The sequence below is a fragment of the Amaranthus tricolor genome, chromosome 4 (assembly GCF_026212465.1).
Source record: "Amaranthus tricolor cultivar Red isolate AtriRed21 chromosome 4, ASM2621246v1, whole genome shotgun sequence".
NCBI classification, from domain to species: domain Eukaryota; kingdom Viridiplantae; phylum Streptophyta; class Magnoliopsida; order Caryophyllales; family Amaranthaceae; genus Amaranthus; species Amaranthus tricolor.
In genome coordinates this window covers 2,216,482-2,232,288 of record NC_080050.1, presented here as the reverse complement: position 1 = coordinate 2,232,288, position 15,807 = coordinate 2,216,482, and the positions used below count along the sequence as shown (strand labels likewise).

Below are 15,807 nucleotides of genomic sequence, written 5' to 3'. Positions count from 1 at the left end.
AAAATAAACAAGTTTATATTTTATTATAACTTATGTTATTTGATAATTGATTTCATTTGGTGTATTTATGACTTTTTTCGGATACATTTTAGGTTCTATTCTCACACTTTCTCCCTTAGCCTACCATGTTAAAAAAACTTGGATTATTAATCTTATTCTAAACTTAGATATCACAAATTAATGCTCCATTTCTTTAGTTAAGATAAAAACTCAATGATTAAGAATCATAATCACAATGCAACAAATAGACAAAAACTAAATTAATCATATAAATTTTGGTTTATTCATAGAAATTAAAGTGAACAATAGTGATTGAATTATATTTCACTTAAAATAATATTAATTTATATTTTATCAAATTGAAGCATTTAAAAAAAAATCCGTGCATTTGCACAAAAATGAATTAAGCTAGTAGCAATTAATGGTCATGATATAATCATGAATTAGATTACTTTATTATTACTAATTTAATAATAGACTAGCTTCACTTTCACTAATTGCAAACTTGACCCAAAATTCAATCAAATTAAGGTTGTTGATCTGTCGTTTGACGCCTAATCAATCAAATAATTAAATCTACAACAGAAAGTTAATTAGAGATTAATATAGCAAATGTAAATCAAATATTTTAACAGTGGGCACACATTAGTTAACACGCAAATTCTTGTGAAAGACGGTCTCTTTGAAAGACCATTTCTAATTAGGCTAATCCATTATATTTTTTTAAAAAATATTTTAAGTAGACATTTAAAATATTAAAAGTAGGCATTAAAAATACTTTAAGTAAGTATTAAGAATAATGTAAGTAATCATTAAGAATAAGGTAAGTAAGCATTAATCTTTAATGGGTTGGGCTTGAAATATGTCTCTCAAAAAAACAATTTCTCAAGAGATTAGTTGTGGTTCATATTGTATCCTATGTGCTATCTGGCTTTCCATAATTGTTTTTCTACTATATTTAGAAAGATCAATCGCAAAATTAAATGAATATGAAATAGAAAGATCAATTGCAAAATTAAAGGAATATGAAAATTTTAGAATTGTATATATTGAACTAGAAGGGGTGGCAATAGTATATCCTATAAAGTAGTTTATTTATAAAGCTACAAATTCTTAATTCAATCATTATTATTAGCTTCTTATATATAAATAAATTAAATTAAATATTTTTATCTTTATAGTAAAAAATATCTTGCATAATACTCTCTCTATTCCATAAAAATTATGTCATTTAGAATTGGTGAGAAAAATTAAGAAAAATATGTAAAGTGATATTTTATGGGAAAGTGAGAGAATTGTGGGGATGAGATGAATAAGTAAAAATAAATGTGTTGATGAAAATCAAGGAAAGAATGTGGATGATAATAAAAAATAAAATTAGGGCAATTTTGATAGAAATGACTAAAAATAAAAGTTAGGCAAATTTTGTGGAACATGGGAATATTATTGAAAATAAATATTTACTGATTTGATGTAATTTGTCTTCTTAATTTAAGGATTTTTGAATGAAAAAATAAGAGAAATTCTACTTGGTAACCCTGAGTTTTTAACTTTTTCACGACTTTGAATTTTTAATTTTTTCATGTGGTAGACAAAATGTTAAGTTTTTGGTCAAATTAAGTACTTATTTCGAATGGATTTCGAAATATATATGGTCAATTAAGATGTTCACTTTGTTTTTTTGAAAAAAATATCATTACATTGAGTAAAAAATAAGCGTAAAGTTAACAAAAACTTTCTTTTTGTCTACCACGAAAAGAAATCAGAAAATTAAAATCACCACGTAAATTAAATAAAAAATTTATCTACCACGTAAAAAAACAAAAAATTATAGATTAGCTTATGAAATTTCCAAAAATAAATATATGATTAGAATTTGTATCATTAGATTAACGGCGTTAGTATATTATCCGTATATAGTAGATACATACCTAACTTTAACCATAAGAAAGGGCAAGTATTTTAGGAAGTATTATCATGATTGTCAATCTTATATAAATTCCCTATTTAGCCAAATATCATAAACCATTGTCAATGGGATTCTTCTTTATGCGTTAAGTAAAAAAATTGAACAAAATTACGTTTGAATTAGAAAAACAATCAAAGACAACAATAATTATTAATGCTAGTGTTACCAATTTGCACTAACTTATTATTTTAAATCAATTACTTATGTTTCTAAATAAGTTGCTCTTAATAACGTGTCGTTCAAAATTAACTAATGAAATTAAATTAGTCATTTTAATTATTTATCAGTTATCAGTTGTTTCAGCGGTTTTATATTTTAGTAGTACTTTTTAGGATAAGTTGATGTGTAAAAGAAGTATTAGATAAGATGTTAATTCAGAATCAGGGCCACCTTGTTTCATGACATGAAACAAACGAATTTCTGGCATGGCCCCTCTTTAATAAAGCACTAAATTGCTTTTATATAGTTTGGACTATATCAATAAAAAAAAATAATAGTTTAAAATCGATTCGATATTTGATATATTTTTGATTTTATAATTGAATTTGATTTAATTTGTCTTTTTAAAATATATTTGTAGTTATGTAAAATTCAAAATGAACGTAAAATTTGATTTTAAATCGACTCAAAATACCTAATCTGAAATTGACTCAATAAACCGAATAATAGCCCTAATAAAAAGCATCTCTATGGAGTATGGAGTATGTTACATCATTTTCATCAATAGATAGGTAGCTGAATGTAGTAGAGTCAGTGTTTTTGTTTGATTTTTTGGTTTGTATTGCCAACTTGAATTGCATGTACAACATATTGCATGTGACTTTTGTACACACTCTTCTGTGTTTTGATCTAATTAATGTCAAGAAATGTATATGATTAATTAGAAAGAGTATTGAATATGTGAAACCGAAATAAATATGTTAAAATATTATAATTAAGTTAATGTGTATGTTTGAGATATGATCTTCTTATATAAGAGTTTTTTTTTATTGATTTATTTTCTATTTGTTTAATGAATTTGCTATTAAAGAATTCTGTTAAATTTTAAGAATTGAATATAGAGAAATGAAGGATTAAACAAAAAAACAAATGTAAGAAATACGTTGGTGACATAAACAAAAAGGATAACTTTATTGATAAAACGACTTCAAATAAGAAGTTCAAATTGCTTAGAATTGAATCCCTGACAAAAGTTTAAAAAAGAAAAGCTTATAATCAATAGGTCAACTCATGATTCTCATCAATAGTTTTATTTGTTTTAGTAGATGAGAACTAAATTTTTCTAGTAAATTAGAACCGGTAATAATCAATTGTTTTCTAAAAAGATAGAACTACTAGAACGGTTTTATATTGCCCTACTTTCGACAATAAATCTAATCCTATGTGAATAGTATTGTGGGAAATTAAAATTTAGTTACTCAAATATGAGAATTTTAATTAACTTTAAGATTACTTTTGAACAAAAATTGGATTATTTTAGATAACTTAGGATTTGATGATAATTATATTTAAAAAAACAAATCTAGAATGTATGAAGTATTATACACCATCGAAAAAAGGGTTAATGACTTTCTAAGAATTTTTATTTTGAAGGAATGACTTTCTAAGAATTGAAAGGTCCATTTTTAGTAATTATGAATTTATGAGAATCTGAAAAAAAAATGGTCTTTTTCATAAAATTCTTATCACCAAAGTTGTTTTCTTCCATTGATATGGGGAGGAATAGGATGGAGATGTTTCTATCGGCTAGTAAGCCCTTAAAACCTAAGTAAAAGATTTTCTAGAACTACCATTCCTCATACAAAAATTTTAAGTTCAATTTTTATTTGATTTTTCCCTTCTTTTAATCTATCTTATAATTTAAAAAAAAAAAAAAAAAAAAAAAAAAAAAAAAAAAAAAAAACTATAACAAAGAAATGTTGATTTACTGCCACCGGCAGAAATGTAATGGATCTCGAGTCTTGACTAAAACTGATGATATGGACCTAACAAGGTTGAAAACATCAAGTAATTAGTGTCCGATTCGATTTATTTATATTGTTTCACTCGATTTTTTTCGTTTTTTCAGGTAAGGCTATTTTGGGTTATAACCCGCTACTTCTTGGTCGAATTTTAGACTAATTTCAAATCGGAGTTAAATTTTGATAGGTCATAAATTTCTTATAAAATAGGAGTATTTTGTTATTATTAAAAAGTATCGATTTTAGGTGTAGATAAAATGTAAACACAGAATATAAAAATTGACCAGAAATATTATAAGTCTTGATAAAAAAAAAGAATGTGAAAATTGAAAAAATGGATTAGAACAATTAGATCAAAACATTTCCACCAAATAGTCTTATTTAACCATATTTTTAATTTATCAATTTGGCCATTTTCAGTTTAAATTTACAGATTATAATTTGCAAAAGTTTTGTAGTAACTTAATTCATATTATTTTAATGTGTACAAACTAGAAAAATAGCAAATATTTCTCAAATAATTATACTTAATATATTTTTCAAGTGGAAAATCATACTATTTTTGAACCTTATAAGGTTGATAGACGCTAAATTAGTATCAATCAAGTTTATATAAGACTTTTTCTTGTAACTTAGCAAATATCAATCAAATTAGATAAAAAAAGTACATATCTATAGTTGAGTATTTTCTTTTTTTAGTGTATCTTACTATATTTGTCTTAATTCTAGCTATTTTTATCATAATTTATATTTTGTTTTAAATTTTCATCCGCATATTTAACTTGTTTTATAATTTTATTCACATATTTTTCACTACCCTACACGCCTACATATTTAATGTTGTCTGTTTTTTTTTTATATCAAATACCTATAGACAAATTTGGTTCGACAAAGGGCATAGATAATGTAAGGTACTAGCTACTCCCTCCGTGACATAAAATTTGCTCAATTTTTTTTAAGTTTGTCTAATTAAATTTGCCAAATTTATTTTTAGTCATGATCCACACTCCTTTTTTATTCTCATTTACACATTTATTTTATTTTTTCATTTCAATCACACATTTCTCTCACCTTTTCATAGATAACACTTTATTTATTTTCTTAATTTTCTCAAACCATTGAAATAATATTGTCAAGAAACCAACTCAATAAAAAAATTAAGCTAATGATTGAAATTTCAAAATATATCATATATTCAAACTCGCTCCCCCTCACGAACCTAATCGACTAAAAGTATAAATGTAACTCATAACCTCCTGACACTTAATGCTCCTCATAACCTCCTCACACTAAAATTATAAATGCAACTCATAACCTTTTCACACTTAATACTGAATATTCCACTTTAAATAAAAAGTAATTGATGAGATTTGAATCATAACATTATATCATACAGACTTTCAATATCCAAAACCAAAGTCGACCAAAAATTCAAACAAATACTACCATACACTCCAACATTACATTAAGAAGGTAAACAAGGAAAGATGATAAAAGTGACAAGGATGATGATAGTAAGTATAAAACAAAAAGTAGGCCATAGAATAAAAAATGGAGTGTCACATTGTTGTGGGCCAGCCTTACGTGTATGAGTATAAGACATTATTAAGATAAAGTTAATGGAAGCAGCTGGAACTTGGAAATGCAAATAATCCTAATTCCAAATTCCTTCTCTTACTCCTACATACTCTACTCCCAATATCTACTGCTAGGCTACGTGTAACACTACACCATCCACATTACACTAACCAATACTTCATCCATTCCATAATACTTGCCATTAATTATGACATTTTTCTGTACAATATGTCATACTCAGTAGCAAGTATTATAGAATGGTGGAAATATTTCATTTCTCAGATCCTCAAGAAATAAGCTCTAGTGGTTAAAAGGACCGTTTGACAAAATAGTTTATTAGGTAATTTTAACTTATTGTGATATAATTAAAGAATTGGATGATCAAATCAACCAATGCTAATATTTGATATATTAGTTTGTCGAAACAACTTATTGCTACGAATAAGCTATTTTTGAACAAGGTGCTCCACTACTTATAGCAACGGGTTTAAAATCAGCTAGTCAAACAAATTAAAATCGACTGGTCAAATCAGCCATTGTAATCAGCTATCAGCTATCAGATATTAGTCGTTCGCAAAACACTATTGTAAATCACTGTATGTGGCAGTATGTCATAGGTCCATTATTTTTATAATTTTTTCTTTTTTATTTTAATTAATTTATAAGTTTTATTTTTGTCTTTTTATGGTTATTTATAAATAACAGTGATTAACTAAAATTTTCTATTAAGAAGTTATCAATATTTTTATTACACAATAATAAAGAAATTATGAGACTTTTTAATTGGGTTGATGATATTAATAAAATATATAAAATAACATTAATTAATGAGACTTTCGTAAATGATAATTATAATAAGAGAAATTTCACATGTTAGTATCCAACTTTCATAAAACGCCAGTCGTAGTACTTTTGTAAAAAAATTTCACATGGTAGCAACCAGTTTATGAACTATCTAACTGCCGTAGCATTTTTCGTTAAATTCTTATTAGTTTTCGTATAATTTACCATTTTGTAAGATTTTTCTATATGGTAGCATCTAGTTTATGCTCTCAAATGTTTTAATTCACCATGTTAAGTTTAATTCACTGTTTAAATGTATTAGTGCTCTGACAAAGGGTAAAAGGACAACTTCTAAGCCATCATCTTCAAAAACATCTTAAATGTAGTCTTGATTTTTTTTATATATTAGTGTTTGAAATGCACCTTTGAACTTTGATGATAGTAGTTAACTACATATGTATCTGCTTGAAATGCACCTTTTGAACTTCATAATCCTTATTAAGTACATCATATTAGTGCTTATGCACATTTTGAACTTTTAAAATGCACCTTTTGAATTATATATTAGTGCTTAAAATGTACCTTTGAACTTTATAATGCCACCAATTTGAATGAAAACAGAATTGTTGCAACATTTGAGAGCGTTGATGAGTTAACGGTGAATTAAACGTTGAAATGGTAAATTAAACATTTGACAGCATCATCTGGATGCTACCATGTGGAAAATTTTTACAAAATGGTGAATTAAATGGAAATTTGCAAGAATTTAACGGAAAATGCTACGGCAGTTAGATAGTACATAAATAAAATGTTACCATGTGGAAAATTCTTACAAAAATATTTTCACTAGCATTTCATGAAAATTAGATGCTACCATATGGAATTTCCTTTATAATAAAGTAAAATAGATGGATTAGAAAGAAAATATGATAATCTAAACACTATCCATACAATAGGGTCGGTCCCTCTACAACCTTACTTATTTCTTCCGTTCTAATTTACTTGCAACATTTGTTTTTTCACGCAGTCCAATGCACTAATTCAATCCTTAATATCTCTAATTATGTATAATAAAAAATTATAAAAATTTGACATTGATAATCATTGCAATGAGATGAATCAAACAAGATCTCACTTGACTATATTTTAACTTATAGATTAAAAACTATCACAAATTAAGAGTGATGAATAAATAATGTTATTTTTGCCAATATTACAACTAATATGGAACAGAGGAAGTAACTAGAATTCTAGCTGTGGCCCGTCATTAATTCACATTTTACTATCATTGGTTCACCTTTAAATTGGTTTGCGGCAGTCAATAAAGTCGTTTGTGCACTTTACAAACAACAAAAATAACCTATAAAATTAAAATACTTTTAAAATAAAAAGCTTATATTACTAATTTATATTATTGGGTTATTACTAGTTTTGGTGATCATAAAACGAAATGAATAGTTTCAATTAGTTCAATTGAATTGATTTTAATAAATTAAACAAAATTAGTGATATTCATACAGTGAGTTAAATCAAAATCAAATTAGTTAAGACTTAGTTTACAACTTAAAAAACTTAATTATAAAATTCAATTTAACTCAAGAATTACCAATAAAGTTTTAGTTTGAATTATAATATTTTATTATCATAACATAATTATTTATAAATAACTAGTTGAAAATTTTCCAATTTATTGTAAAAATGTTAAGTAACAAGTTTACAATTAGAAAACCTATCAACAAATTTACACTAATTATATATTTAAAAATTAAAATTAATATAAAATAAAAATGATAATTATTCTTAAGTTTATTGATAAGCTTTTTTAGTAGAGTCTAAACAATAAACATTGTCTATCTAATTAATTAAAATTAAACATCAAGTCAAACTCAATTAAATTATAATCGGATCTATAACAAAATAAAAGAATCATTATCAACATTTTCAAAGTGAATCAAATTCAAAATTTTATGTTAGTGATGCGTGTAAGTTATAACCCTAGTCATGAGTTACAATTTTAAGTTTTAGAAAACCCCTTCAAAACAAAGAAAATAAATGGGTTGCCTTTTGTAAATATTCTTACGAAAAATGCTCATAGAAATTAAAAAAAAATAAATTTAATTGATAGATATATTATTTTATTGAATTCTCCTTGGTTCCTTAATGAAGTTTAAATAAGAAATGTTCAAGAGAATTAAGAAAAATAGAATCTTTTAGATAGTGAATTTATTATTTAATTGAATAATAAATTTGATAGAGGAAAAGTGAGGACCATAAATATTAAAAAATATTAAAAGAAAATTAGTGGAAAAAATATAGGGACCACAACTAATAAAAAATATTTTTATAAAATTAGTGGGAAACATATGGGGACCATAAGGAATATAAAAATGTTAAAATGAAGTTAGTAAAAGATATGTAAAGACTATAAGCACTATTAAAATATTAAAATGAGGATGAGTAATGTTACTTTTGTCCAAAATCTATAGCAGGTCATCGGGTTACTCAAATTACTCTGGGTAAGTTCCTCTAAAAGTTGATTCATTGTTAATAAATTCACGATCAATATAAAAGAGATTTAACACTAAAGTGTACCTCTATTACATTGTTGCTTGATACAACCTCCTCTGTTAAATATATAGCCTGTCTTACATGAGACCGTTTCACCATGAGACGAGCCTATATAAGTAAGCCCATTTCTCTATGTGAACACTTTGAAATTGGAAATGATTATTTTAAAGTTATAAATGATAACTCTAAGATTATAAAAAATTATCATTTAAAAAATAAATGTACGTTAAACCAATCCAATTAAAATGGTCTCAGTGTGAGATGGTGTCATGAAAATTTGCGTTAAACATAATCTGACTTTTAAATAGAATTACGTGAAATAAAAATAAAAACAAATTAGACTCAAAATTTCAATTAAAATAAATGGGTTTAAGATTTTAAATTCAATTCTCAGTTTGTTCTCCCTCTCCCTCGGGCTACTTATAATCTAAAAAATAAAAATCATCATCTTCTCAATCAGACAAGCAAACAAATACAGTAGACAAAGATAACTGCAAAACCAACAACAAAACTACAGATCAAAAAAATCGAACCAAAAAGAAAGAGAAAGTGAAAGAGATCAACAGGGATGAGACCCTTCTAGACTATTACCCTTTTCTGTTCATCATCAACTCTTTCATATAATTTCATGTAATTATTTCGTACAACCCTAAATTATATTTAATTTCCCAAATTCCTTTTCTGGGTATCTTCTATTTATATCTTTTTGGAGCTAAAAAGTGTAAGATTTATTTGTTTTTGATGTTAATTTCTGGGTTTTCAATAATTGATTTTGTTGGGTGTTTGTGAAGAAGTTTAATTACCGTGTGCAGATACTTGAAGATTCATGTATTATTATATGCTATGCTGAAGAATCTTTTGTGTTATGATTTTGTTTTTTTCTTCTGGGTATCTAGTTATTATGTTATTAATCATCATTTTTTTGCTTAATTTGATTAATTGCTTACGTCATGTTTGTAAATTATAAGATTTAATTTTTACTTGGTGATGTAACTTTGGAGCTGAATTCATTTGCAAGAGTGCATGCTTATTTAGTTAGCCCTTTGAATCAAGATCAAATTATTGCTTATTAAATCATTGGAAAAAATTGTGCTTAAATTGATAAATTATTTATGATCTGTGCCTTTTTGGGAATATCATGCTCTTTAGTTTGATTTAGGAGATAATTTGATGTACTTTTATTTTGAAATTGTTAGTTCATGTTGGGATTGATAAGTATATCTCGGGGCTTCAACTATGAGCTTGAGTTTTTGTTTGAGTTGGTTCAAACGGTTTAGGTTCAAATCTTCGAATCTTATCCCATCTCAATTTAAGTGGAATATTTAGTGGTGTATGAGCAGGACATGGGAAAGGGTTTTCGTGTGAGGGGCGTGAGGGATCTATATTTATATGGGTATGTATGAGTGGACAATTAGAGCATGAAACTTTATTATTTTATTTATTTATTTATTTATTTTTTTATATGAATCAAAGCATGAAACTTGAAATGTGTTGATGTGATCAATATGTTTGGTACCTTTTAATTTCATGTTGTGTTTGATTTATGCTAATTCCTTGATAATTTTCATGAAGACCATAGCTTTAATAGTAAGGGTAAAATCAATGATTTGTTCTTAGTCTTGGCTTGCTATGAGCTCAGGCTGCATTGTAACATAATTTGCCATCTAATTCCCTTTTTGATTCCCAATTGGCCAATCCGAATGAAATGACCCAAAATAGCCCAAAACCGATCATACCTCAGCTTCTTTTTATTCGCGATTTGTAATGAGGTTATTGAATCGTGTGACACCTGGAATGTTGTTGATTGAAGCATCTAATCCCGTTTTTGATACCCAATCGACCAATCCGCTTAAACTGACCCAAAATAGCCTAAACTGATCATAACTCAGCTTCTTTTAATTCGCGATTTGTGAGAAGATTATTGAATCATGTGACATCTGGAATGCTGTTGATTGTATCATCTAATCCCGTTTTTGATACCCAATCAACTAATCCGCTTAAAGTGACCCAAAATAGCCCAAAACGATCATAACTCAGCTTTCTTTTTATTTGCGATTTGTGAGAAGATTATCGAATCCTGTGACACCTGGAATGTTGTTAATTGAATCCATGTTGACGTGGAGGCCCGGACTGATATTGAATGCTCTTAGACTGCATTGCTGTTTGTGTGCATATAATTTTGGATGCTTTTTTATCATGGAAATTAGAGAGTTCAAAAGTTTTAAGGTTTTAATTTTTGGAATATTGATTTATTCTTCTCTTGTAGTAAGATGATTGATGGCTGCTGCAGAAGCAAGAGCAGCCTGGCAAAGAGTAGCTAACCGTTACTTCGTCCAAGAAGATGCTAAAAGAGCTCCCAAATTAGCTTGTTGTCAATCTTCCACTTCGTCATCCAAACAAGTCGATTCCGGACTTGCCAATGTTGCCGATCCCCCAGATCATCGCACTGTAAGTCGTATGCGTTATAATAGGACCCGATCATATTCTAATTTGTCGTCTGATACGAAATGGTGGGTCCAAAGACAGCCAAATCACGGGCTTCAAAGAGCCCTGAATCAGCAGTTTAATTCTAAGACAGATGATGTGGAGACCTTAAACGAAGATTTACCGATTAAGATTATTGCTACGATGGATGAGGAATGTATGGAGGATGTTTATAAGGATATCGAGTCCTTTCTAGACGTCAAAAAACAATGTGAATCGGGATTAGGAGAGCCGGGTATTCTTGATAGTAATAAGGTGGATCAGGATTTCCTTGATGTAAAGAACATGACAGATTATTATGAGTTATTGGAAAAGGAGATGGTTGGTAGTTCAAATGCAGATTCTTCTTGGATTAGAGGGGAGAAGGTTCCTTGGTGGCGTGTGACGGATGAGGAAGAGTTGGCCTCGTTTGTGGCGCAGAAATCGCTTCACCACGTTGAAAATTGTGATCTTCCTCCCCCTCAAAACATGCACTCGAGAAGGGTGCCGTATAAACGAGCGAAGTCTATTGATCATGATGAGATTTATGTGTTGTCTTTAGACTGGGAGGCTCGTAGCGAGGCTGTTTCGAGTCCATCTTCCGTTGTGTCACAGAGGAATCATTGGTCTTCCGTTCGAGGAGTTTCTCAAAATGAATATGCATCTTCTGAAGTTATAAGGTAAGATTAAAATACATCTTGAATGAAGTTTGTAATTTTGTATGGAAAATTATATGTGGGTTTTTCTTGTGCTGTCTGTCTAGGTCTCATTGAGGTTATCTACTTCTTTTACAGCATGAAGCATAACTTCTGTCCAAAATTAGTTTATAATGTGTTCATTCAGATATAGTCATGAAGACTATTTTGAGACTTTTGAAAAGAGTCGTTAACAACTGTAACATTTCATTAACCCAATACTATTAAGTAACTCCCACCTCGGCGTGGTACGAGGGGTTGGATCAGTGTCATATGATTCGCTAGTTAATTCGCATGTCTCGATTCGAGCTTCGCTCAAAATGGACCAAAAGTAGCCCAAACCGACCAAAATTCGCTTTTTTCGATTCGCGATTCGCGATTCGCTGAGAGATTAGCGAATCATGTGACTCTGGGTCGGATACACGCAACCTTACACCGTTAGTGATAACAAAGAGATTGTTTTCGATTGATCCTTGGTAGCAAACATACATGAATAAGAAGTGCTTTTGATAGGAATGGTTTGGGATTGGTTTTTTATAATTCTGTTAGTATGATCAATTGATGAGGAAAGCACGGAAATGATCTTCTTTTGTTACTCAAATTGGGTGAAGTTAGAATTGGTTTGTCGATCAGTGTTGAAACGCAATAGGAATTACGTTCTTTTCGAATTGCTAATGGAGTTTGAAGTGTTTAATCTTTAGCATTTGGGTGTCTGAATACAAGGTAGTTTGTGTTGGAATGAAGAGACTTATGTAACAGAGTGGAACTTAAAGTTGCAGATATCAAGCATCTTTAGCAAACCAAAAATTATTCTTCTCTTCGCCCGTTTTCCTTGTTACCCTCTTGTCCGATCACAGATCATACCCTTTTGGAGTTAGCCCTGAGACTATTCAATTTAATGTTTAATTACTCTACTGCCACTTGTTGGAAATACTTCACATGTGAGGAAGATCCCACATCGCTTAAATTTTGGAAAAGAGTGAACCACCAAGTATGAGTGCAAGTCCACACTTATTACCCGTGGGTTTTTGTGGGCCCGAGTCTACGGGTGCCCCTTAAGTGTGTCCACATAAGTGGGCCCATGGGGTGATCAAATGATGAATTGTCGCAGCCTAACACTACTCAATCTATACTGTTAATTATTTGTTTTTCGGTTTTTCGTGCATACGTAGCCATTAGGCAGTGATGTTGACCGATTCTTGATCCCAAGTCTTGATAACACCTACATGAGCTTGCCGAAAATGAAAAGATGTGATCGGTTCTCTATATGTAGAGTCTTCTGTTTTTCCGGTATCTATTGATGGTCTCGTTACTTGTAATGTCTCACTCTTTGCTTGATTGGTGCAGTTATTTAGGAAACTGCCTTCTATGGCTTGTACACATCTTGTTAGTTGATTAATGCATATTATTTAACTTTCGAAACTCTGAATGTTCAGCACAAAGAGTGACATACCCGAAAAGGGAAGGGTTTCCGATGATGACCCGTGTAAGGCGAAGCTACTTGAAGCACTATGTCATTCCCAAACTCGTGCAAGGGAAGCCGAGAAGGCGGCAAAACAAGCGTACACCGAGAAAGAACACGTTCTCAAGCTCTTTTTCCGACAAGCGTCACAACTGTTTGCGTATAGACAGTGGTTAAAACTACTACAATTAGAGAATCTTCTCCTACAGACGGAGAACGACTACTCACCTCTTAGCACGTTGCCTGATTTACTTCCTTGGATGGCTCATAAATCCCGAAAAAGGCTGCGTAAAGGCTGGCAGAAGGCAATCAAAGCTAAGCGACGTAAGCGATACTTGCAAGAAAATGATATCGGTAAATACGCAGTTGCTTTTGCTGTAGGCTTCACGCTTGTTAGCGCTGGGTTGATTCTCGGTTGGACGGTTGGTTGGATGCTACCGGCATTTTAGGCGAACGGTACCTTGCTTTGAAGAATTGAAGAAGTAGAGCAATGAGTTTGAGTTTAGGTTCCTGTGGTATTAAAATATATGTAATTTTCTTAGCTTTATGGTAGTTTTTCAGATTTTCTTTTGATGAATATCTATGATTGTATAGTATGTTGAGTCTGTCATATTGTCATGTAATTATGTAAATATTTGAATGTTACAAATTCTTATTTTGTAACAACTTTTCTATTTCAAGAAATATGCAATTACATGATTTGTATTTCTTAATGTTAAATTTTAATAAATGTTAAGAGTAACCATTAAGCTTAAGCTAGTGCGTCAAGAGGTTACGAGTTTAAGTTTCAATCATCCCTCATTTAAATTGAAATATTTAGCGTCAGAACTTAGGTATGAGGAGTGACTGTGTTGCATCCACACTTCTAGCCAATGGGGCTCTCGTGTAAGAGAGCGTGTTAGAGCTAGTTCCTTGACAATAAATCACATTAAGTGCGCACTCTCGAACAAACTCGTTAGTGTTTGGTTACATACACAAGCACTCCAATGGAGTTTCACCCAAATACAAGCACTTATCTCATTGAAATGGTTCAACAACTAAATATGAAAATGTTTTCTCTTCTTATGCTATTCCTTTAACCTTTGGAGATTTCTATATAAGCTCAAGGAGTCAAATGAATAAATCCGCGTAATCGACTATGCTTTCATGCATGGAAACGTCAAAACAAGGCAGGTTTGCTCGTTCAAACAACTATTTTGGATTGTCTACCGCTTCATTCCCTATTGTTTGCTCGCTCGAGTATTTTAATTGCTCATAAGAGCTTAATTCATCCAATATCCTAATACCATTGCCATACAGTGCTTATTCAAGTAGTTTTTCCTTGATCATTATGTCCATTTCTTTGGAGGATGCAAGTCTTCAAACAACAAGGATTAAGGATGAGGAGACAATAAGATATAATATACTAGTAGATAAAATTTGAGTATGAAGCTAATAAGTTTAGTTGATTTTCTACCTTAGTGTCAAATAAGCAATAAATTTAGAAATGTTGTTATTTTATTCTAAGAGTTTATATTTTTACAAGACTGTTTGTTTATATAATTAAACATATTTCATAGAAATAGATTATATGGTTGTTAGAGTAATTTGGACAACTAAATTTCTCCTTACATCCATACATAAAAAAATTAACTATTATCTTTAATTATACTATTGTTAATAATTTAAAGATATTTTTTAATCTTTATTTATTTTTTGTTGATTTTTTAAAGAAATAAATTTCATTGATTGAAAGCAATTCAACATCTATACCTTAACACCCTCCAAACATAAAAATTATACTATTGTTAATGATTTTAGGATTTACTTTATTTATTTATTTGGTAATTCTTTAGTTATTTTTTCAATTTATTATTAACTACATTAATTCAATATTATTCGAAAATAATTATTAATGATATTATTATTATTATTATTATTATTATTATTATTATTATTATTATTATTATTACAATATTATTGTTTTCATTATTATTATTATAAAAATTGATATCAATCATCTAATTTTTCTCTTATCTGTTATGAATAATTCCACTGTTGAATTATTTTTTAAATATATAATTTTTGCTCTCAGTTTGTTATTAGTATACCCTTTTATTATATAATAATTCAACCTTTACCCTTAATTTGATACACCTTGACAACAGACTAATAAGAAATGTTAATTTATTCACAGCGAATTAGATTATTAATGTCAATTTTATTTATTTATTTATCAGCTAGTCTCTTAAGAGACTGTCTTTCAAGCCCAACCCATTAAAACTTAATGTCTACTTATATTATTTTTAATGTCTACCTACCGTATCCTTAATACATACTTATAATTTC

General features: G+C 29.1%; 1 protein-coding gene across 2 annotated transcripts; it reads left to right on the top strand.

Moving 5' to 3' along the window:
- The first annotated feature begins 9,225 nt into the window (after positions 1 to 9,225).
- LOC130809640 (uncharacterized) lies at positions 9,226 to 14,192 on the top strand. Of its 2 annotated transcripts, none has more exons than XM_057675378.1 (3): positions 9,226 to 9,489; positions 11,126 to 12,002; positions 13,454 to 14,192. In XM_057675378.1, the coding sequence occupies exons 2-3, from the start codon at positions 11,137 to 11,139 to the stop codon at positions 13,926 to 13,928; spliced, it is 1,341 nt and encodes a 446-aa protein (XP_057531361.1). In that variant the 5' UTR covers positions 9,226 to 9,489; positions 11,126 to 11,136; the 3' UTR covers positions 13,929 to 14,192. The 2 variants fall into 2 exon arrangements, with proteins under 2 accessions (XP_057531361.1, XP_057531360.1); XM_057675377.1 differs by having other exon boundaries at positions 9,228 to 9,580.
- The last annotated feature ends 1,615 nt before the right edge of the window (positions 14,193 to 15,807 follow it).

Excerpts from the sequence above, each read along its gene's own strand:
- LOC130809640 (XM_057675378.1), top strand. The coding sequence starts at position 11,137 with ATGGCTGCTGCAGAAGCAAGAGCAGCCTGGCAAAGAGTAGCTAACCGT. Across the intron at positions 12,003-13,453 it reads GCATCTTCTGAAGTTATAAG|CACAAAGAGTGACATACCCG; the intron begins GTAAGATTAAAA and ends CTGAATGTTCAG.